Consider the following 23419-nt stretch of genomic DNA (forward strand, 5'->3'; position numbering starts at 1 on the left):
TCAGCTCAGAGACCAGCTGTTTCTATCTTCTAGAAAAAGTAATATACAGGAATAATACGGTTTCATATTGAAGGTTCATTTAAAGGCCATTTGGGGAAATACACCAATATTCACTTCATAGTTCCCGAAGGCAATTAAAAATTAATATAATTTATTTTTGGGTAATGAAAGAGGGGTGTGAATGCTGCTGCAGGATTGGGATCCACAGGATGCTGGAGGGTATCTCATTGCATCCAGTGCCTTGCTTACCATGAGCATCAACCCTGCTATTCCCCACATGCTGGGGGGAGATGTTTGTGCCCCAAGCCAGTTGATTTCCTTAGAGCTGCTCATTTTAAGTGTTGCTGGTTGTGCTGGGCACTGAGGGATGCTGGCAGCCAGCCTATGAGCTATTCGGTGAGCAGGTTTCTTTCCTAGTGTTATATTAAAACATCGCTCATCTCTTGACAAATCCCTGAGGTGTAGGTGAGAGAGAGCAGGCAGGAGTTTGCATGGTTTGTGCTCTGGGAAGAAGAGTAGGACCCCCCCCAGTACTAACAGAAGGCCAGGCTGAGGCATGTTCCCTGAGCAGGTGTCTCCTTCCCACTGCTGAGACTCTGCCATGACGAGGGGGAGCACACTGCCTGTGTGCCCTGGGACAACCTCTTTTCAAAATGCCTTCCTTGCAGAGCAAGAACAAGGGAAGTCTGTGCTGCTGCCACCCACCCAGGAGCACGGGCACCCATCCCAGCTGCACGGCCACAGGAAACAAAAGTAAATTGTGCAGGATGCCGTGGGGCCCAGCAGAGACAGACGAGGGACACTGCAGGTAGTACTGAAGGTCAGTTTATTTGCTTGATTCCCTCTTCCATAAAACCCAAAACCAATCAACCTCCAGCAAGAGATGACAAAGCAGTAAGAAGTGAGGGATTTGGCTCTGCAGCTCCTCCCTTACTCAGGGGACCAAAGGTGTTAACGTGTTAGTTAGTGACAGCTGCCTTGAAAGGCACGCAGCAGTTTGGAGGCCCCAGAGCTCCCTGTCCCAGCAGGACACCCCTCTGGGCCCTGGCTGCTGACACCACACTTCTCACCATGCCTCTGGAAAAAGCTTGGCTGGTAACCAAACAGGAGAGACTCCACAGCACAAGCCCTGGACCCCTCACTGGTCTGCTCACCTTCCTTGTGGGGCTGATTCAAGGCAAGAAAACACACAGAAGTTTAGTTTTGAGGGGAAGCGGGGGATGAAAGGGACGGGGAGGATTTTGTACTGTGGTGCACCATCAGTGTGATGGTACAAGAGTGCTTGATCGTGTGGTGTCAGAGGGGCAGGAGCTGGGCACGGGGAAGGCTCCAGGGGCGTGCAGCCTGGCGGGATGGACAGACAGACGTCACTCTGGTTGCGGGGTGTAACGCAGGTACTTCTTGCCTGACGGGAGGTCCTTCGTGAAGACTCCTTTGGGAAAGAGCTTCTTGGCTTCCTCATCAGGTAAGGTGGGCACGACCATGACACTGTCACCGGGCTGGGGAGCAAATGGGAACTGTGAGAGCAGCAGAGGAGCTGGCAGGCTCGGGTGCAGGTGGCACTGCCTCCCTGGGAGCACTCGGCCCCAGCACCCCAGGCACGTCCCATGCAGCTCCGCCTGGAGCCGGCAGTGAGGGCTGAGTGGGAGCTACACCAGGAGACAAGGGTGATGTCCAACGGGAGAGCTGTGCCGTCTGCTAGCCCTGCCAACAGGATCCCACAGCCCAGCTCTTCCCCAAAGCACTCCCATGGGAACAGGGAGTAACGAGTGGAGTTTGGGCATCTCTGTGATGCAGGCGGGAGCACAGCTTGCCTAAGTCTGCTCATCCATTCCTATTGCTTAGGCTGACTCCCCCTGGGTGTTCCAAGCCCTCTGTAAAGGTGCTTCCCTGGGAGGTGGGCTGGTGGGTGAGCTGGCACAAACCACTGGGAGCTTAGACTGCAAGAGATGGGAGTTTTCAGAGGCAAGGCTGCTCCCACCTGCTGCTTTCCCCACTCCATGGGTCTCCCACGTTTCCTGGCTGTGAGCTTTGCTCCCTTCCTCACCTTCCAGTCCACAGGGGTAGCAACCTTCTTATAGGCTGTCAGCTGCAGGGAGTCCACCACTCTCAGGATCTCATCAAAGTTTCTCCCAGTGGTGGCTGGGTACAGGATAGAGAGTTTCAGCTTCTTATCCGGACCAAAAATGAACACCTGAGCACAGGGAGACAAAGTCAGGGGCTGGGCAGATGTTTGTCCAACTGCTCTGCTGGATCTGCTCAGCCTTGTTGTCCCTTCCTTTCCTGGGAGGTGGCCTGCCTGACCACAGGTGTTGGGACAAGGGAGATGCCATGGTGGGGATCTCCTAGAGAACAAGTGATGCCCAGGGAACACATTTTTGCTCTGGGAAGTCCTGTTTCCAATGCCAGCTTGTTTTGCTACCTGAAATGTTTCCTCCCCTTGACCTGTGCCCTTCTAATGCAAGCACAGGAGGGGAGAGGGAAAGTCCAGCAGACTGACGTCAGGACAGGCACAACCAGGACAAGTGGGTGGCAACAGCAAGGTGGAGCTGTTGCCAGCAAACCAGCAGTGCACCTCCTCTTCCTCATTGTTCTACAACAAAGTCAACCCAGCTCCTGAAGATGGCCATGTCCACCCAGGTAAGCTGCCCCCATCTTCAAGCACAGCCCCACAGACACAGGGCAGGACGGCAGGCAGAGAAGGCAGAGGTGCTGCGGGGCCGGGCACTCACCACACGGGCAGTCAGGGGTATGCCGTCCTTGTCCCGCTCGTCCGGGTCCAGCATGCCCAGCTGGACAGCCAGCTCCCGGTCCTTGTCAGCGATGATGGGGAAGGGCAGTTTCTCCGCGGGTTGTTCCCCGTTGTAGGCGTTGATGTCCTGCAGAGACAAAACCATCGGCGCACTCATGCTCCCGGCTGCGGGCACCGGACAGAAACATGTTCAGCAGCTGCTCTACAGGAGCCTGTGGTTTGACTGGCCCCAGAGTCTCAGGCTGGGACAGCACAGCCAGGGACTCGTGGCCTTCCATGGAGTTTTTCCGTTTCCAGAAGCCAGGTAACAAACCAGAAACTCTCGTGTCAGGCCGGACAGTGCCTTGCTCTTAAAGGTTAGTTCTTAGGCTGTCTGTGCTCACACCCCGTTGGCTGAGCTGCCCGTGGACCAGCTGCTTTTCCCAGGTTGTGGGTATGGAGCAATAGGGAAGTCCTGCCGGTGTAAGTGACTCAGGGAGATATAACCACCTTTCCCTGAGGTGTGCCTCTTCCAACTCTCTCCCAGTACATGATCTAGCACTACTGACAGACGTGCTGGTGCCACACCTGAACTGAACTGTGCATTTAAGGAACAGTTTCTCTAGCAGCAGAGCAAACCAGCAACTCTACAGCTAACAAAGGTCAAGTGTCCAACACTTTGTAGGTCTTGTGTAAGGGACCAGCTCCATTCTTATTCCCAACTTACTTAACTAAAGGCTCTTGAAAGCAAGAGTAGATGTTTGAGCACAGGTGCTTGGACACTGCACACTCCTTTTTGAACCACATCTGGGACAGAAGAGAAAACCATTCCCTTCAACAGCCCTGCAGGCTCTTCCATGTGACTGTGGTTTATGAGGTTACTCCCTGTGCTAGCCTAAACCTGACCTCCTTCAGAGGGAAACTGTATTTTGAGTATCTCCAAATCTGGTCTGGACTTGGCCAAAGCATTCAAGTTATCACTGGAGTTTGCAGTAGCACCTTCACAGGTCATACTGAGCCTCAGCAGCACTGGGAGGAGCCTGCTCAAGGCAGCACAAGCAGAGAAGCTGCCAGCATCAAAGCAAGTTTAATTCAAGGTTTCTGCCCCAGAACAGAGCAGCCTGTTCCTTCCATCCTCTTCACGCTACACGGGGACAGAACTAACTGCAACACCCACATGAGAGGCTGTGACCCTGACCTGGCTGCTCAGGATGCTGCAAGCACGTCAAGTGGTGCACACGTGGCAAGATGTTTCCTTTCCAACTTTTTGCTCATTTCCCCCCGGGCCTTTCTGAGTCAGCACTGCACTGCAAAAAGGGGCCGTTTATCTCAGCTGGGCTGTGGTCAGGCCTGCCTTGGAAGGAAGGAAGGAATCTGTTCTGTTCTCCTGCAGACCTGCCTTGTCAGAGCAGAGCGGGAAAGGAAAGCAAGGCTGGAGAGTTCAGGTGAGGCAAAATGCTGCTGAATGCCCCACAGAGTCACAGGAGGCTGAGGATGGAGGGCAGTAAATGACATGCACCCACTCCTTCCCTCTTCAGAGCAGGGGCTGGAGGATGAAGAGAGATTCTGAGAAGTAATATCTGAATCCTGTGGACTGTAACTCGTTCCAAAATGCACGTAATTTCGTGACCTGGGGAGCTCTACAAAACAGCCTCACAAACCACACCCTGTTTTGCAATGGGACACCCACAACTCACTTCTCTACGAATTATTTTATTTTCCAGAGTCCAAGCTGAAACCAGACATCACTGGAGTGCTTTATTCACCCCTGACTCACTAAGGTAAAGGCATCAGTGGCCAAAGAGAGCACTGAAACTTCCTCTGACACGCACAGCACATGCCAGCCAGCCCTGCTTAAACAGCTTGTGCATTCAGCTAGCCCTTAGAGAAGCAGCACACCGACTTGGGAGGTAGGAAAGTGGGATCAATCCCTGGCTGAGCTGCAGCCTTGTTCTGAGTCCTGGAGCAAGCCTCTGGGTCTTGGCCTGGGATGGCTAAGAACAGCAGTGACATTTTTGGCTGGGAAAGCAGAGCTGAGCAAACTGATATGAGGATTATTGGCTACACTGGTTCCACCCTTCCAGGCCCCAACTGCCCACTGAAATTTGGCAGCAAAGCAAGCAGAAGTTTCTTTATTGTTTCATGTAGGATTTCAGCCACCCCTCCTGCCCACTTGCTTCCTCACAGGCTGGACTCCAGATAAAAACAGCTTCATCCTCTCACTGCTGCTAGGAGCTTCATCCAAAGAGAAAGCATAGGTATGTAAAGGAATGTTGCACAGAGAGGTCTGCCCAAAGTTTTGCTCACTCCTAGGACTTCCAAGTTTAGATCTAGTGAAGGAAATTGCAGTTTCTAGGTTTAAATCCAACATTTAATGAAGACTTAATTGTTTTTCTTAACACAGCCAGCTTCTGCCAAGGCCTGGTACCTCTGTTAAGCTCTTTTTTTTTCCCCCATGGCTGGGCAAGAGAACCTTTGGGGTGCTGTCCCTGGTCTCAGAACTGCAGCAGGCCCTAACACCTGCCTTTCTAGTTCAGCTCTTCAGTTTTCCACATTATCTGAAGTTCTACTTGCAGGCAGGTTTGTTCCCCTCTGCACCTTTTCTTGTTCCACTGCAGTCTGTGAGATGGGTGATTTTAAACACAGGCTGGATGGAAGACTCCAGTCTGCTATGGATTTGTCCTCACCAATTGGACCTTTTGCTCTGGAGGACTTTCACAGGTTTCTTTTTGGCAGGTGCTGAGCTGACACTTCCAAACCTTTGTCTCCCAGGCATCTCCAAGGCTTCTCCCAGCTTGACAGAAAGCTCACCACAGCTTGGGTCACTGCCCTCTGCCTTTCTCTGCGGTTGTCCTGAAAGGTTTTCTTACTCTGCCTCTCATCAAACATCGAGAAGCTGTTCTGCAACTTCTCCTGGTTTTACCTGAGGTTGTGCTGAATAATTCCCTACCATCAGCAAAGTCAGCTTGTTGTTCATGCCTTTTCCAGATCACCTGAGTATGCTGAACCCCACAGAGCCCTGCAGGCCCTGGAGGGAGCTCAGCACTTCCCTCCCTTGACACAACTTGCTGCTTCCTCCTGTCTCCCTGCAGGAAAGAGTCTGCCCTTCACAAAGCTTAATTAATTGGAAAGCTTCTTGGACTTTTTAGAAGTCAGCAATACCCTAATTCAAAGGGATTTAGCCAATCAAGAGATGAGACTCCCTTACGAAAGCACAACCCAAACTTTCTATTATATTTAATGAGATGTTACTCACTAATTTGATGGCTAGTTTCAGCCAGTTTGACCAGCACAGAAATCTCATTTACTGGTGTGGTATTTGTACACTGGTTTTCCCAAGCCCTTCTGAGGCTTGATGGGACACTGGTCATGAACCACTCAGGTACAAAGGTCAATTTAAGCAATAAGGCAATTAGGTAATTTGTAAAGCCAGTCAGTCATGAAACAGTGTCTGAGTGTGGAAATTTCTCACCTTTTACACCTCTTATTGCATGCACGTCTCACCCCTAGAAAAAGTGTGAGAACATTACCAATTTTAAGAGCTAAGAAAGTGGCAGGTAATTCACACAGGGATTTTTACACTCTGACCATATCTGTCTGAAGTACTCATTCTACAGCCTAAGCACCTCTGAGCCCGGGAGTCATTCTCCCTGGCAGCACACCATTGCTGAGGCTGTCTTTGAAGTTTTTCTTTAGTTCCTTTCAAGTTCCTTCAGCAAGCTATTCTGTTCCCATCTTTTTTTATACTCCCTTGTGATGGTTTTACATTTAACAATCTCCTACTTGTGGCTTTATGTTTAACATGTCCTGTTTGTTCTGTTTTATTTTCCCTCCCTAAGTACAAATCACATCCTTTGAAGATCATCTCTTCACCTCTGATGCCTCTTTTCCCTTCCTGTTTTATTACAGAACTTTTTGAGGGTCTGTGGATTGGCTGCCTTCCCCTCAGGTTTTGGCATCACCTTCACATGTTTTAACCCTTTTTGGCAGTAATATTGTTTTCTTCTCGTATCAAAGTATCAGTGCATAGAGTGCCCTGAACTTCGGAGTGCTCCATGAAGAGGGAGAAGACCTTCCTGCTCCGACTTTTAACAGCTCCATGCTTTGGGATGTGAGGTTTGTAGCTCCAAGCCTGTGCTGTGTTCTGTATGGGCATCTCCTCTGGCCTTTGGAGCAAGGCAGCAGTGCCAGCTCCCCCTGCACTCCCCCCCCAGCCCTGTACCTTGCACCAGGAGAGGTGGTCTTGGACGCTGTCGATGGAGAGTGCGATCATCTTCACGTTGCGCTTGCTGAACTCGGCCGCCAGCTTGGCCGCCCGGCCCAGCTCTGTGGTGCAGACAGGGGTGAAGTCCCGCGGGTGGGAAAAGAGGATGCCCCATCTGGAAGGAGAGAGCAGGAGCTGGTGTTAGGGTGAGATGTCAGTTTAGTCTGTGCCACAGACAAAGACCTGCGCAGATTGCATGGCACAGAGATAAATGCAGGAACAGCCCGTCTCTGTGGTAAGTGGAAATCCTGTCCTGGGAACTTTGCCTTCCCTATCGCTAGAAGGCTTCATGAGATAAACTCTGCTCATCATGCTCTGAGAAACCCATCGCACCCTGCTCCCCCCTCTCCTCCCAGGATCCCGCAGGAGATGCTGGAAGAGCGCATGTTTCTTGGTGTGGAGGTGGACACCATGCCACGTGAGGAAGTCTGGGGGAGCCATGTGTACCCTGCACTCCAGAGACCACATGTGTGAGGAGATGTAGATGCCAACCTGCCAGCCACGTGACTGCAGAGATGATCACTGATTCACAAGGCTGGTCACTATCCTGTATACCTCATCCAGCACTGTGAGGAGATACACTCAGGTATGTCACGCAGCGCAAAAGAATGTGATAGGACAAAACCTTAAACCAACCACTGCTGTGAGCTGCTAAATGCACTTAATGAAAATATAAGAATGAATCAACCAACAGGGGAGGCCAGAAGTCAACATCACATTCTGGCTACTGTAACAATGATAGTGCCACCTTGCTTTTGCCCAGTGCTTGTTACAGTGGATTTTGAGTCTTTAGAGCAGGCAAATACTAGTCTTACACTTTATAGTTAGGTAGCCAGTAGACAGAGAAAGGCAGCAGTGCAGCCCAGCATCACGATGGGCTGTAGCAAAAAGGCTCCCACCTGTCAGGACTTTCCACAGGCTAATGCAAAGCCATCCCCAGCACTTCAAATTCCCTGTCAGGGACTCGTTGCACCATTTCTCAGCTCAACACTCACAGATCTCACTGCACTGTGCTTTACCTGGCCCCCAGTGTTCACTGAATACAGCCACACACCACAGCAGCTGGGAATGCCCTGTCTTAGAGATTTGGGAATTGTGCTGGAAGGGTCAAGCGAGGCACCTGCAACTCTGCCAGAGCCTGGATCACCAGGAAGTTACGGGGCAGCCACCCCACCACTGGTGCCACGAGTCTCCCTACACAATAAGTACACTCCTTGAATAAATAGCAGCAACCAACCAACAGAAGCTGTCCGAGAAAGGTTCCACGTGGGTAACCAGGCTGGAACAGCCAGTCTTGGAAGCCCCGCAGCTCAGAGGGTTCCTTTTTTCCCCCATTTACCCAAGTTCACAATGCCGACAATAAGGGGACTCAAACGCTGATTCAAGCCTGCCAAGCGTTGCCGGGAGTGGGTCCCAAACATTCTGTGGCTGTGTCAAAAATGGAGCAACAGGCTTTGCGGGACACGGCGCCGGACGGCGGCACGTGGCTCTCCAGGTCGGGCTCAGGCAGGACCAGAGCCCATTACCGCTGCTGCACCGCATACCCGGGATGTAAGTGACACCCGAGCTGATCTCTGGGATTGACCTCCGCTAAGCGCTGCTCTGGCAAGCCCGGCTTTGCCCGCCGCGGGCTCTGCCGTTTTCAGAGCGGCTCTGCCCTCTCCTCCGGGGCTGAGCTCGCCCCGCGGCCGCGCATCCCGCAGGAGGGCACGGCGGAGATGAGGGCGATGGGCCCGGGGGCTCTGCCCCCCCGCAGGAGCCCGTGTGCGCCTCGCCGGGACACCCGCCGGGACATCCGCCGGGACACCCACCGCGCCCGGCTCCATCGGGACACCCGCCGGGACACTCACCGCGTCCCGCCCCGCCGAGCTCCCCGGGCGGGGGCTGCGGCTCCACGAGAGAAAAAAAACCCACATTTTTGGAACAAGCCCATGGAACTGTGCCGCCCCGCGCCGGGCACACGCACACACAATTCCGCACCCGGAATTCACCCATCTGGAAGGAACCCAGAGCTGCGCGGAGTTTCCACCCCCCCTTCCCGCTCCCGCCGCATCCCCGGCGCTCACGAGTCTCCTAGGAAGTCGTGGAAGCGGATGCGGCCCTGCGTGGTGTCCGCCTCGAAGTTGGGCGCCTCGTCTCCCAGCAGCAACCCCGGCATCGCTGCGGATCCCTCCGGTGTTCCCGGTGTTCCCACTCCCCTGCGTTCGCTCCCGGTGCCGCCGCCACCTCTGCGCGTGCGCGCGGCCTCCGCCCCCTCCCGCCTCCCCCGGGCCACGTGACCGTGGGCACGTGACGGCCCCCGTGCGCCGGCGGCCATGGCGACCTACGTGAGCGAGCTGGAGGCGGCCAAGAAGAGCTTGAGCGAGGCGCTGGGCGAGAACGTGAAGCAGTGAGTGCCCCTCTGGCAGCGGGGAGGTTGTGGGGGAGCTACGGCGACGGGCCTCGTCCGGCTGGGTCGGACCTGAGCGCTGCGCGGCCCGTGCGGAACCTCAGCGCTCGCGGGGCTGGGAACAGCGCTTTTCCTCCTGTGCCTGCTCTTTCCCCTGGAGGTGTTTAAGGAAGGGCGCTTGGTGCCATGCTGTGGTCGGTGTAGTGGTTGTTCGCTCGTAGGTTGGACACGGTGATCTTTTCCAGCCCAGTTGATGCTGTGATTCCCTGCTCTTCCCCAGGTACTGGGCCAACCTGAAGCTCTGGTTCAAGCAGAAGATCAGCAAGGAGGAGTTTGACCTGGAAGCGCGCAGGCTCCTCACCCAGGATAACGGTGAGAAGCCCCCTGGTGTTTCTTTCCCTGCCTGGCCCGGGGGAGCTCCTCCCTGCGGCACGACGCTTCCCGGACAGGGAAAGTGCTGGGAGGGAAACAGGAATGTCCAGGGCTCCGGTAGCAGTGGCGTTAAAAAGCTGGAGGTGCCCTGGCACTGACAGGCAATTTGGCCTTGTGTAAATATGGTGAAAAGGTAAAAGAAAAGATGTTCCACCAACTAAAAAGCCACTTCTTTATGTCCTGTGGAGTCCCAGTGCTTTCCGTACTTTCCCTTTGATTAGGACTGAACTGGTGGTGTGGCTGAAGTGCGGGAGGGAATCCCAGATTCACCTGGGTGAGTTTGCAGCTGGCAGGTCCTCCCTGGCCTTTAGGGGTGTCAGGTGGGAGTGCTGAAGGGTGAGATTCCTTCATCCTCACCTCAGGTCTGCAAGCATTGGATGGGCATTGCCGAAGTCATTGTGGGGGGGTCCTGGCTTCCACATTCTTGATCCCTGCAGGGAAGGATAAGGTGTTTGGGATGCTCAGACTCCAAAGAGGATCCTGTAACCTCTGATCCTACCTATGAAATTTGCCTTCACTTTTTATAGTGCACAATTACTCTGTTTCAGTAACTCTCTGCAAGGAAGTTGCCTTTTATCTAGAACGTATTTGACTTGACTTCAGCTTCCTGGGGCTGGCTTTTCCTAGTGGATTTTCTAGCAAAACCAAGAGCCCTGCAGCCAGGTGCCTGCACTGCAGGAGGGACAGCTGCTCCTCCTTTGACTGGCAGAATGCACCCGATGTTTCATGCAGTGTGCTGTAGTACTGGGTTTGAGCATGTGGAACACTGAGAAACCACACAATTGTTGCCATGCTGTGTGTAGTATCAGTAGCATTTTTGTTGGTGTCCTACTAGCAGATTCTGGGTCCAGCAGAAAAAAACTCTCAAAACTACTTTTTGTGTTGAAAGTTGTGCCTTTGTAGCACTGTGGGGAGAACACAACTGTGGAGAAGCTTAGGGAGGTACTTTAGGATGGCTTTGAGGGGGTGCCTCTGGGCACTGATGTGTTGCTAATGGGCTTTCTCTCTCTACACAGTCCACTCCCACAATGATTTCCTCCTGGCTATTCTTACCCGATGCCAGATCCTGGTTTCTGCACCAGGTAAGTGTCAAAAAGCCTCATTAAACACTCAGTGTGTGCCCTATGTGTGTTTGGTGGGATTGTACAGAGTACTCCGATTTTCTGAGCCTTAATATTCCTGGGGTTTTTGCCAGACAGGCAAAAGGGTAGCAAAGTAGTGATCCAGCTGATTTCAGCAGAGGTGCTTTCATGACTAAGCTGTGTGTGCTTGGTTAGAGCTGACGCTGGATGGCCTGAGATAAGCTGGTTTGATTTCTGGATTAGGTGTCTGCTGTGGACTGAAGAGGAAAGGGAGATGCAGCATTCTCTTTGATCTGCTTTGCTTACTGCTTCCTCTCTCCTCTGAACTTTGTTCTTCTCATTGCTGGGGGTATAATTTTGGAGAACTGGATATTCCTGACTGATCTTGTTTCCAAGTGCTTATCTGATAGAAAAATGCTTACTGGGAGCATTGACTGAGCTATGGCCAATTAACCCAACCTTCTGCAGATAGTTAACATTTTAACTCTGTGAGCATCTAGAATAACATTTTAACTTTGTAAGACTCTAGAATGGCTTTCCTCAAGGCTGCAAAGTACGTTTTGTTTGGTTTTCAAAAGAACTCTCAACCCAGAGATGTGATGGCAGGGCAGTTGAGCTGCAATGCAAGATATGAAACTGCTGTGTAGTAAGAGAGAAAATTGTTACAGCTCTCATGGCCTGAGACCTTAGAGATGAGTTTTTTGAGAAGAGAGATTACCAGTTTCTATGATACCTGTTGTAGCTAGAGGAAGGAAAAACTGAAAAAATTATGGATACCCACAGCTGGTCCTTAATTATACCATCTGTGCTAATTAAATGCTAACCTTCCCCACCTCCAAACTTGCTTTGTTTGTTCTTGATTGAACTTTGCGAACACCTTGTGAGTCCTAGACCTGTTCCCTTTGGGAGTCTGCACTCATGTAAATCAGAAGGCTTATGTCTAAATCTTGCTGCTCCTTGATTTTGTCTTAGAATGCTTGCAGCTGGATTATAAAAAGAAAGCACAAGAAGAGTGATTGGAGGAGCTGAGTTTAAATGAGGAGGGGGGGGAGAGAGTACTTGTGTTCTCTGATGTCAGCGCTGAGCTGCTCTGAGTGTTGGGGTAGAGATCATAACTCAGAGGTCTTGTTTCTGAGTGGCAGTGCTCAAGTGAGAGCCCATTGCCATGTGACTGAGGTTGGGGTTGTTTTTTCCTGTGTGCCTACTCTGTGCTTAACTGTATTGAATGTCCTTTGTTTCTTTATCCGGTCAGTTAGTCATGGCAGCTCTTTTGCAGCTCTCTGGTCAGGATTTGTCAGCAAACTCTCCCAGGTGTCCCCTTTTTCAAGGCTGTTTAGGAATGTGTTAAAGACAGGAGTCCCAGCACAAAGCACGGTGCTACTCCACAGGTGTCTTCCATATGCTCATTATTTCCTGCCAGACCCTTTTTAATTGCAAGTCCTTGTGAGGTCTTTTCCTCTTGTCCCATTGCAGCTTTCTCTCTTCAGGAGCCCTTGAAGAACCCTCTTCATAGTGGTTCAACAGGTCAGTGACAGCATGTAGTGGTGTGCCGGCTGGCCAGGGTCCTTCCTGAGGGCTAGTCACCTCCAGGGCTTCCAGGCAGGCTTTGGTTGGCTCTGTGTCCACAGGTTGCACAAGCCAGCTTGAAATAAGTCAGTTTAATAGTTTGTGGGTGTTCTTAAAGACATGGTTTAGTGCTCTGGAGCTAACAATCCCTTCTAGAACCTCTGTTTTGCTCTCCTCAGATCACTGCAGAGTCTGCCAGCTATTTGGGACCTAATCTGTACTGAGACACCTCTCTTTGGGCTGCTGACTGGTAGATCTGTTACAGGCAAACTTTTCTTGCCTGTCAGCTGTGTGTAGTGTAGTGGATTTTATATGCAAGCCCAGGAAAGTGCAGTACAAGTAGTGTTAATGTCTAGATTTCTTCTTCCCCTAGATGTCAGTCTGACACCTGCTATTTTTGTGTTATGGTTTGTTTGGTTTTTCCTCTCTTTTTTTTTTTTTTGGTCCGCATGAGAATGGAAAGCTAACAAGCTTTTGTCTCCACTGCTGTCTTTTGGGTAGAAGGTGTTTATTCATGATTCATGGAAACAAGTAGCTGTAAAGAAGTGTGTTTGCACTTGGCATGCCCTCACAGGGGCTGCTGATGCATGTACTTTCCACCTTCCTGTGACAGAGACAAAGGGAAAGAACCATCCTTAAGATGTTGTTTTGTATTAAAAGACTAATTATATGGTCAGTCTTAAAAGTATACTTGATATTGTGGCATTTGGAATAGGAAACCTTGGGGAAGATATTTTTAATGAGTTAGCATATGTTGAGCCATGCTAACAAACCTACCTGATGCCAGTTTTGCCGCCTCTGATAGTAGCGGTTCCACCTGAGATTTAGGGGAGCACTTGGTGAATGTGACCCTTTCTGAGAACACTTTGCATTTTCCCCTCTCATCTGCTTTGGCTGGTGGTCACGCAAACTTCAAATCCCAGTTTCACAGCTTGTATGGCATGGGATGTTTAGGACTTGGTGGTGGAGAGGAAGTGCATTATCTATTCTGATGTGAAGGATGACCGGTTGCTTAAATTCCTGCTGGGCTCCCAGTGAGGACACAGCAGGATCCTGAGCTATCCTAAATCTGACTCCTCTGCCCTTTTGAAAAATCGGTGGTGTTGTTCCCTCTGACAGCCATGTTTATGAAGACACCCTTAAATACTGAGGTGACACCAAGCTGTAGCATAGGTGGGAAGCTGTGAAAGTGCCTGAAGAGAGGAATTTCCCAGAAACATGCTAACCAAAATACTAGAGTGATGTTAGCTGGCTATACCAGCCTGAGTGGGGTGGCACACTCCCCAGTATAAGAAAATTGTTTTCTTTGGTATTCTTATTTTCAGAAGTGCTTTTCTGACCTTTTACATCTGGGTGTCATGGTGTAACCCCAGCAGCTCAGCCTCACAGAGCCTCTTGCTCCAACCGATGGGAGGGGGAGAAAATCAGGAGGGTGAAAGTGAGAAAGCTCGTGGGTTGAGGTAAAGGGAGTTTAGTAGGTAAAGCAAAAGCCATGCATGCCAGCAAAGCAAACCATGGAATTCATTCACCCCTGCCCGTGGGCAGGCAGATGTTCAGCCATCTCCAGTACAGCTGGGCTCCATCACATGTAACAGTGACTTGGGAACACAAATGCCATGGGAGTGTGAGTTGTTGGCAGAGGAGGGTCAGCAGAATATCTGACCAAATGTCAGCAGAATATCTAACTAAACCCTTGTCCCTGCAAGATTAAAACAAACAAACCGCCCCCCCCACCTGAAGATCAAATGAACAAGGGTGGGAAACGCACATTTCCTGGGCCTGGCTGCTTTTCTTTGTAGTGACTTTCTCAGCGTCTTTGTCCTTTTCTCGTGCTGGTGCAGCACATTGGGAAAATCTGACACGCTCTGGACTGGCTGTTGCCATCGTGATGGTGCTGTGCAGACGAGGCAGCTCTTAGAAACACGTTCTTATCTGTGGCTGATCTTTGAAGGCAGAGCAGCAGACATTGCTGTGGCTTGTTAAGGTCTGATTCCTTTGCTAGCAAGGTTAAATAAAAGATGCTGATATCTCTGAAGTTTCATGCCTGAGCTGGCCCAACCTGTCATTTGTGGCCAGGAAGGCAAGTACTGGTTTTCTTAGAATGCTACAGGGAAATTTTGCTTTCTTCATCTAGTGCAGGTCAGGCTTGGTAATATGAAAACCTGGAAAAGGAGCCGAAAAAATTCTGCTCTGGGCTCATTATAGTGGGAAATAAGAGATCATATCTCACCTTCTCAGTGCTCTAAACTTAGCCTGACTAAGTTCTTGTTAATTGTGCAGGTTAAGTATCAATTAATTGCATCTTTCAGATCTACTGTGAAAGCCTAACATTTAGTTGCCATTTAGTATAAAAGCTATTGTATTATTTTTTTAAAAAAAGTATTTTAAAAGTTTGGACATGGCTGTAAACTATTAATCTGTAATAACTGCTAGATAAAATGGTGTTTGCTATTTCCATCTCCATCTGTTGCACTTTCTGTGGTCACACAGCAGAGGATACAAGTGGTGCTGTGAAGGAGCTGTGTGAGACTTCTGACAAGGAGGAAGGGTCTGGGGTGGAGTGACATTGTGAGCTAGAGGTGTGCTTTTATTGAAGCTCTGGAATGGGACAGGTAGTTTCAGTGTCTATCCTTAACACATCTAATCCACCCTGGCTAGAAGAGGTCTGAGCTGCTATGGAGGAGAAGAGGAGAAAGAAAGGACTCACCTGTAAAGAGCAAAACATCTTCCGAGAGAAATGGCATTATTATGTTAAATCATAAGATTTAAGCCCCGAGATCTTGATGACAGGCAAGTGTGGTCCTTGAGATGATTGTCCATGGTGCTTTCACTTGTCCCCTCATTAGGGCCTCACCTGTGATGCAGTGATGAGTAGTGACACCAGCTTTATGATTTTTGGAGAGTTTTTATTTATTATCTTTTAATTTCTTATGATAGACCAGTGGATTTTGACAACAGTGTTTGTAGCCTAGTAATTTCCACCCATCTAATAGGATGTAATTGAACTTGGTAAACTTTTTTTTTATATAGGGAGAATGTGCCATCTCTGTTTATGTAGGTAGTTTCTAATTCCTTCTTAGCAGTTGACCATTCAAAAACTTTACTTGGATCCTCTAGTTTAGTCAGACCCTTAAAGTCATGTGTTAAATTTTTTTTTTCATGGTAGAGAACACTGTGCTTGTTCTCCAGCTGTGAGTGTGGGAAGTTCCCCATAGCCCAGAACTTCTAGCCAGCCTCATTCCCTATAAACACGACCATAGTATAACTGTATTTATGAATTCCTGATTACAGCAAGATAAACACAGTTCCCGATTACAGCAAGTTAAACATGGTTGGAAGAGCTGAGGGTAATCACACAGACTGGTGTGAAGCTGGTGTGAGCCGTGGCAGTGGCAGAGAACCAGAACTGTCAGCTCAGCCTGGCAGCAGAGCTCTGGCCTCCCCTTCGGAGGTGACTGAAGCACTGAAGAGCAGAGTTGTCCAAGCCACCTGGAGGTAAACAGGGACTCGGCACAGGGCATGCTCTGCTCCGGAGGAAAAGGGTGCTCCCTCGTGGTGCAAAACCAAGGGAGGAGGATACTGGAGAGACAAAGCAGACACTTCCTCTGTAGCCACGAGAGGGCTCTCCAGTCTCTGAGTTGCACTTGTTCAGTGTCAGCAAGTGCACACACATCCAGTGCAACGCTCTCTTTAAACACCGGTGTTCCTGAAGGAACTAATTGTTCACAGATGCTGTCAGCAGGAAGTTTGCTTGGCTGTCCTTGCTGAGAGCTGTGTGATTATCAGGATGTGATTTGGCTTACTGTAGGTGTAGCTGTAGCTGTCAGACAGCATATGGTGTGGGCTTTTGAGCAGTCCCTTCAATGTGATGTGACCAAATGTATTTATTTATTGGTACTAAACAGTAATCTCTTTTTCAACTCTTTGCCAGTTTTGTTCAGTCACAAGCTCCTGGGCTCACTGGCCTGTGCAGTGTAACAGAACAAGCAGCTTGGTGTAACAGAACAAGCAGCTGTGATGTTTAATAAGGGTCAATGACAAAGCTTGCTGAAGCAGATGGAGAACTGGGGAGCTGGACAGCTCAATCCAGATGTTTAGCATCTGACATGATCCAGGAGCTGGTGGGAAGAGAATCCTCCTCCCGGCAAGCTCTTAATTATCTTCCTGATTGAACAAATGGCTTATCCCTTCCTTTTGGCTTTCTTTGGAGGCTGTGCTTATCTCTCTCCTTCTGACATGGGTTTTATGTGGTGTGTGGACAGAAATTTCTACTTAAGTGGTGGGTCATGAGTGGGTAAAAGCTAGCAGAGGGCTGACAACAGCAGGGAAGGGCTGCCAAAAGTGTTCTCCCCCCAGAAGACCTTCCTCTGAGCTGTGGCTGTTGATTTTGATTTGAGGCTTAGCTAGGGGCCAAATGTTAAGGTTTTTCCTGTGTGGACAGTTTTGTCCTGGTCCTAAATCAGCAACATCAATAGAGTGGTTCTTTTTCTTTTCAATTTGTAGAAGGTGCCGGATCCCTGCCATGGCCAGGTGGCTCCGCAACTAAACCTGGAAAACCAAAGGGAAAGAAAAAGATTTCTTCGGTTCGCCAGAAGTTTGATGTAAGTGCCTGTGGTTCTCTTTACACATCTGCTGAATTCTTAAAGCAAGTGATTTCCTATTTATTCAGGCAGTCAGGCAGAGTTCTGTGATTAGCTCTGCTGTCCGAAATGTTAGAAGTAAGATAGTTGTTGGGTGGAATGTTTGTAGAAGGTCGAGTTGTTTCAGGGTGGAAAATGCCTTGCAAAGATGCTGTCCTGTGGTGGGTGGCACAGAAATGCTCAAGATGCAGTTGACTTTGCAGCGAAGGCTCTGTATGTCCATCCTGTACTGACACACGCCTGTTCTGCAGTTTCTGTGCTGCCAGACCGGAGTGGAGGGCGCCTGGTGTGACAGATTTGGGATGGGGCACTGTCTTCAACAAACAGGGTTTGATAAGGTGGTTCAAACTGAATGAAAAGTGTGTTGAAAGGAAGAGTGTCTGTCTCTTATTGAGCCAGATTTATTGGGTACCTGAGCACATCTGATCTAGTTCAGTTCTCTGGCAAGCAGAAAACTTAACAAAGCAGAAAAGACCCCAACCCCCAAGTTTTTCTTGCGGGTTTATTCAGCTGGATTGCAGTTGGATGTATGCCAATGCTATTGCAAAGAAAGAAGGGGCTGGGAATAGGGGAGAAGAGTGAGCATATAAACCTCCTGTTCCTATGCTAAGAGAGGTGAGCTTGGCTCAGCCAAGTGGATATTGCCCTTCTAGGGACTATAATTAGGCACTGTGTATGTGTGCTTCAGACTAGTGTTCCAGAGGGATGTGAGGCCAGCTGAAGGCTCATTGTATTTAGAAACTGTGGAAATACTTTGCAGTGCTCACAACTGTGACCTGAATTCTGATGGCAGGCTGTTATCCTTCTGTCTTAAAACTTCACTGTAACTTTTCAGTAGCAAGTAAATGAGAGTTTGAGAAGCAAGTTGTGATGTAGTGGAATGTATTTACTCAATACCCCTATGATACAGCAGATTTCTAGTGTGTGTTTATACACGTGTTCAGGAATGCTTGGCACTAAGTACTGTGTTTAGTGTATGTTGTGATGAACAGGCTTGTGTGTTACTAGTGGAATTCCTAAGTAGTGTGAACTTGGAAGTGCCTTGATATTTCCTAATGTTTCCCTTACTGGTCAGAATAACAGCTGTGAACGACCACAGGTTCATTCCAGTTGCTTTCTGCTCTCCCAGACCACATTCTCTTGAGAGTGGCTTACATTTTGAAGGTCCTTTTGGGCATGTGGCTTTCCTGTAATGAAACCATAAGTCTTCAGAATCATGGGGAGGGAAATCTGCTTTCACATCAGTAGTGGGTGGATTGGTTTTTCACTCTGAGTTAAATGCCGCACTGTCCTTTGACTAAAGCACCCATCTTTCTCCCCTGAAACTAAGATGTGAGAGATCCATTTTGCTGTATATTCATTGTTCATATTTACAGTATGTGTTTGTCCTGGTGGCCCATAAGAGCCCTGTAGCAATCTCCATTCCAGAGCCACTGGATCTGTGACTTGGAGAGAAGAGGGACAGGAGTTGTGGGGAGTACACGATAAGCCTTGTTCCCTTGTGGGTTAAGGCCAAGCACATATCTGGGCTCAAGGATCAATTATTCCCATCTGCTAAGGAGCCACCACAGGCACTCAGAACTTGAGACACAATGCAACCAGGGGATTTGTTCTGGAATACATGTGGCCTGGGAAATGGGGGTTGCCACCTTGTGGTATGGATTCCTGTTCTGTGGTGGGTTTTTTCCCTAAATAACAGAGTCAGTTCTGAAAAATAGTCATAATCCATCTCAGAATCAGTGGCTGCTTAGTAACACAGCTCTGCTTAGAGTAGTGAAAGTGCACAGGAAAACTAGATTATGAATTTCAGAACTGGAATTGGGCTAAGTTTAAAGCTTTAGAGGATGTAAGAATCAATCACAAATCTAGGATCATGGTTTTTAATCTTGATGTAAACTGTATAAAAATATACCCTTTTGTACAAGGAATTACTAAATAGATGAAAACACTTCAGCCTAGAAGGAGGTGTCTGAGAGATGTGAAAGTCCACTCACTGGCCTGGATAGCATGAAAGGAGGTAAGGACAGTGACTGACCACATTTTTGGGACTTTCAGGAGAGTAAAATGAATCTAGCATGTGGAAGGTGCAGAGCAGACCAGGGCAGGTGACTGTTCATGTGTTGTGTTTTTACACTGTAGAATTTCTTGCTGCAGTATGTTGTGGATACCCAAAGTTTAGGTGGTTTGGGGTGCTGCTGGACAAGTTCATGGTCTAAGGACACTAACGCTGACTTAGAAACTTCTTTAGTCACAAATCAGTGAGGGATGGGAGAGTGTTCTGGGAAGTAGTATTGCTCTGCAGTACATTTTTATAGGTATATGCTTTCTGACTGGAGAAGGGATGTCCCCTTGATGAACCAAAGGGTCTGAATGAATATTATCTTACGCTTTAACGCTGTGTCCGTGACAGCACCGGTTCCAGCCTCAGAATCCGCTGTCGGGAGCCCAGCAGTTTGTGGCAAAGGATCCTCAGGAGGATGACGATTTGAAGCTGTGTTCTCACACCATGATGCTTCCCACACGTGGGCAGTTAGAAGGAAGGATGATTGTAACTGCATATGAGCACGGGCTGGACAATGTCACGGAGGAGGCGGTGACCGCGGTTGTTTATGCTGTGGAGGTGAGGCCGGGCTGGGCAGGGCAGCAGTGGTGGTCTCCTGACACCTGCAGCACAAGGCTCTGTTTGCACTTTGGGGTGGGGGGTGCCTCAATGTGAGGAGAAAACCTGCTTCTCCGATTGTTCTTTAATTGCCTGTTTGCCTCAGAGTTAGGATTAAAAGTCTTCCAGATTTATGGTGTCCTAGAAGTCTTGGACTTCTGCCTGCAAGTGTTAATTTTGAAGTACTTGTACGTGAAGAACTCCAGACGTGCTTAAGTAGCTGTTTTGGAAAATGCTGTTCCTGTCACTTAAAAGAAGGGACAGAATGGGAGTGCCAGTTGGAACAATTCTATAAAAAGTAATCCGTTGCAGGCACAAGTGTCTGGCCTGGACGTGAAGCGACAGGGTCGGGTGATACCTGTAGGTGAAGCACCTGCTGGTCTTGGCCATCAGTGGTGCATCACTTGGCCTATCCCAGGAATGACACAGCCACTGCTTGGAGCGTTGGTGTGTGAATGATTTTCTACACATGGGATGTGGAGGCCAACCTGAATTCCCCCTCTGGCAGTGAGGCCAAATTAAGAAGTTGTCTGCTTGTTTCTTCAGACCGTTGCTTCTCCAGCACTTCTCAGGCAAGTGAAAAAGCCTGAGTGTGGTGGCTTTTCACTGTTGTTTCAGGGCCTGTATTTCAGTTCAAGTGTAACATCTAGTGTCAATTATGAAGTCTTAACCTTTTATCAGAGGGATCAGAGGTTGGGAATTTCCTAGCATTTAAGAAACCCCTTTGACATTTGAAGCAGCACATCATGTATTAAAGTACAGTTCACAGGCTGATGCTTACAGTACTCCCACAAACATACTGTAACCTGTCCACATACTGGTTCCCTTCCATCTTTAGGTCCCTATGGTCATAGCAGCACTATTTCTGTCTTGCCAGTTGGTGAGGCACTTCTAGCCATGAGTGAATCAATCAGCACATGCAATAAGATTGTCTTCTGTTGCAGAACCATCTTAAGGACATTCTGACATCCGTGATATCCAGGCGGAAAGCCTATCGTCTGAGGGATGGCCATTTCAAGTACGCCTTTGGAAGCAATGTCAACCCTCAACCATATCTGAAGAACAGTGTTGTTGCTTATAACAATTTAATTGAGTGGTAAGGAGCTAATTTAAATGGATTTTGCTAGTCCTGAAGTCACTCTATGGTTCAGTTTCTCCTTTTACTTAGTAGGATGTGTTAATAGTGTTTAACTTTCACACACTAGGAAGATATGGCATGGCATGGAGGACTGTACAGCTAAACAGGGAGGGAGAATATGGGGATTTCTCAGCAGTGGACTTTAGGATGGTGTTAGGTCTCTCTTCCTTACCTGGACTTGTCCATCAGTTTATTTATTATTGCTTTTTGGAAACTTTAATAACAGAGGAATTCTGCTGCTCTTAGGGAAACTGCCCCTGGGCAGAAGAGCTCTGCTTTTGTGGGGGCACAGCTGTTGTGCCATAGGATTGAAATGTCAGTGAGAACCTGCAGCACGCTGCCATCCTGTCACTCCTGCATCCAAATGTATTTATGGTTCCTTGGCATGACTTTCCAGTTAGCAGAGCTTCAGGGTCATTGTGTTTCGAGTCTCAATGTCAAACAGCTTGTGCTGTGCATCTGACAGCATGTGTGTGTATGAGAAGGCAGTTGTGTTTGTCTGTGGCAGCTTCCAGCAGTTGACAGGAGGTTGTGAGTGCTTTAAAGTTTGATTATAATACTGCAAACAACTCTGCCTAATGGCCGATGTTTCAATTTAATGTTGTGTGTGCCTTAATTTTTATGCTGGGTAAAAATTGTTGGCTGTAAATAACAAAAGTTGCACAATGGAGATCAGTTAAGCAGGGTTGAGGCATGTTGAGGATCAGTCTGCGCTGTTTCTATTAAACTGGAATTTCAAAGAAATTTTTATTAGAGCTGAAAGAACTTTATGTACACATGGTTTAAGTCAACTGACACAGAAAAACAAGCCCTGGGGCCAGGCCCCTGCTGCGTGACTCCCAAAGCTGGTGGTATTTTGGTGACTGGAATGTTTTCCTGCCTGCTCTGCCCCCAGCCCTCCGAGCAGCGTGACACCCTCAGCTGGTCAGAGCCTGACCCCGCAGCCCCCTCCTGACGATGCTGAGCAGCAGGCAGCCCTGCTCCTGGCCTGCTCTGGGGACACCCTGCCAGCCTCCCTCCCGCCAGTCAACATGTACGACCTTTTCGAGGCCTTACAGGTGAGCTGACTTCTCCTCCTGTAGTCTCTTTCCCTCTGAGATTTGCAATTCCTTGCCTTTGATTTGTTCCCACTCTTAGGTGTTGGGTAACATAGTCAGCTCATGGTTTAATGCCTCTTCTGCTCCCCTTGGTCAGAGGGCTGATGAGGAGATCCTTGTCTCACACCTCTGCAGCAAGACTGCAGTGATTATATCAGAACTGATCTAGACAGATATTGACAGTGCTGCAGCAAAATAACTTGCCTGGCATTTCCCTTCTTACTCCTCATGTTCTACCTGGGTACTTAGAGGAATATTTGGTCCTGGCATGCAGGCTCCTGCAGTGGGTTAGCTATGATCACTCTAACCATATCTGAGGTAGGCTGGGTGGATTCTTCAGTGGAGATTTATGCCCGTGGTTCCCTCCTGCTCTGGCAGCTCTGGGGACATCGAGACTGCTTTGAATATCTAAAATTCACTGTGAGAAATTCCGCCTTGATGATCTCTGCCGTTGTGAACAGGCCTTGGCATTTTGTCTCACAGCTGTGAAGACAGACCACAGAACTGTAATCAAGCATTCATCTCATGTTTAGTCAGGTAGAATTGTTGTTTCTAAGGGTTTGATGACAAATTACTGATTGTCATCCCAAGAGCCAAACGATGATTTCCTTACCATGCTGCTCCCTTCCAAAGTGGTGTGACAGGTGGTTGTGCTGTGGTGGCTGCTGTGGCAGTGCTGGCAGGAAGCAGCTCTCCGTGTGAGACAGCCTGCATTCCCACTCTGCAGGGCTGGCACTCGGAGCATCCTGTGGTAGAGGGAGGTTATTCCCTGGGCAACATGAGGAAACGTGTATGAAAGCGTGAAACATGTTGTCTTCTAACATGTGTTTCCAGGTGCACAAAGAAGTTATTCCTGCACACACTGTCTATGCTCTAAACATCGAGAGAATTGTCATGAAACTCTGGCATCCAAACCATGAGGAGCTACAGCAGGATAAGATCCATCGGCAGCGCCTGGCAGCAAAGGAGGGCCTTCTCCTCTGCTAGAGCTGGGCAGCTGTGTCAGCCCTCAAGTGGCTGCAGCCCTGTTCCTGGGACTTGTCATTCGGATGCTTCTTACAAACCCATGTCAGCATTTCAAGGATGACATAAGTTATGAGTCGCCTTTTCCTATGGAAATATGACTGAGTTGTGGGACACTTTCTCTGCTTCCTCAGAGTCATGTGCCATGGAGTACTTGCAGCAATCCCACTGAATTGGAAAGAAGCAGCAAGATATTTGTTTGCGAAGACTGTTTTTAGTAAAAATAAATGTGAGTGGGAAAAGTTGGTTTTAAATGAAGTGTGCTTTTGTTTTCTTTTGTGAGTGTGAGGAATCTGTCTCCTTGCCCTCCCCTCTCAAGTAGTTTCTCTCCTGAGCTTGCACTCCGGGGGCCTTGTCCAGCTTCTATTGCACCTGGTGGGTTCCTTTTCATTTAACTG

General features: G+C 49.0%; 2 protein-coding genes across 2 annotated transcripts; one reads left to right on the plus strand and one right to left on the minus strand.

Annotated features, from left to right (window-relative positions):
* Positions 1-809: 809 nt before the first annotated feature.
* PRDX6 (peroxiredoxin 6) lies at positions 810-9221 on the minus strand. The gene is made up of 5 exons (XM_027734847.2): positions 9062-9221; positions 6954-7110; positions 2733-2879; positions 2048-2194; positions 810-1499 (listed from the first exon to the last, which is right to left on the minus strand). Exons 1-5 carry the CDS (start codon positions 9151-9153, stop codon positions 1368-1370), a joined length of 675 nt encoding a protein of 224 aa, XP_027590648.1. The 5' UTR covers positions 9154-9221; the 3' UTR covers positions 810-1367.
* A 55-nt stretch (positions 9222-9276) lies between these two features.
* Positions 9277-23275, plus strand: TADA1 (transcriptional adaptor 1). Its single transcript, XM_027734845.2, has 8 exons — positions 9277-9384; positions 9665-9756; positions 10833-10898; positions 16968-17065; positions 19515-19724; positions 20708-20859; positions 21797-21959; positions 22833-23275. Exons 1-8 carry the CDS (start codon positions 9311-9313, stop codon positions 22983-22985), a joined length of 1008 nt encoding a protein of 335 aa, XP_027590646.2. The 5' UTR covers positions 9277-9310; the 3' UTR covers positions 22986-23275.
* Positions 23276-23419: the final 144 nt, after the last annotated feature.

This window comes from Pipra filicauda, unplaced genomic scaffold (assembly GCF_003945595.2).
Source record: "Pipra filicauda isolate LSUMZ 115617 unplaced genomic scaffold, ASM394559v2 scaffold396_size653610_pilon, whole genome shotgun sequence".
Lineage (NCBI taxonomy): Eukaryota > Metazoa > Chordata > Aves > Passeriformes > Pipridae > Pipra > Pipra filicauda.

Coding starts and splice junctions, on each gene's coding strand:
- PRDX6 (XM_027734847.2), bottom strand. CDS start 9,153: ATGCCGGGGTTGCTGCTGGGAGACGAGGCGCCCAACTTCGAGGCGGAC. Junction 7,111..9,061: donor CACGACTTCCTAGGAGACTC/GTGAGCGCCGGG, acceptor CTCTCCTTCCAG/ATGGGGCATCCTCTTTTCCC. Junction 2,195..2,732: donor TACCCCTGACTGCCCGTGTG/GTGAGTGCCCGG, acceptor CCCTGTGCTCAG/GTGTTCATTTTTGGTCCGGA.
- TADA1 (XM_027734845.2), top strand. CDS start 9,311: ATGGCGACCTACGTGAGCGAGCTGGAGGCGGCCAAGAAGAGCTTGAGC. Junction 10,899..16,967: donor GATCCTGGTTTCTGCACCAG/GTAAGTGTCAAA, acceptor TTCAATTTGTAG/AAGGTGCCGGATCCCTGCCA. Junction 21,960..22,832: donor ACCTTTTCGAGGCCTTACAG/GTGAGCTGACTT, acceptor ATGTGTTTCCAG/GTGCACAAAGAAGTTATTCC.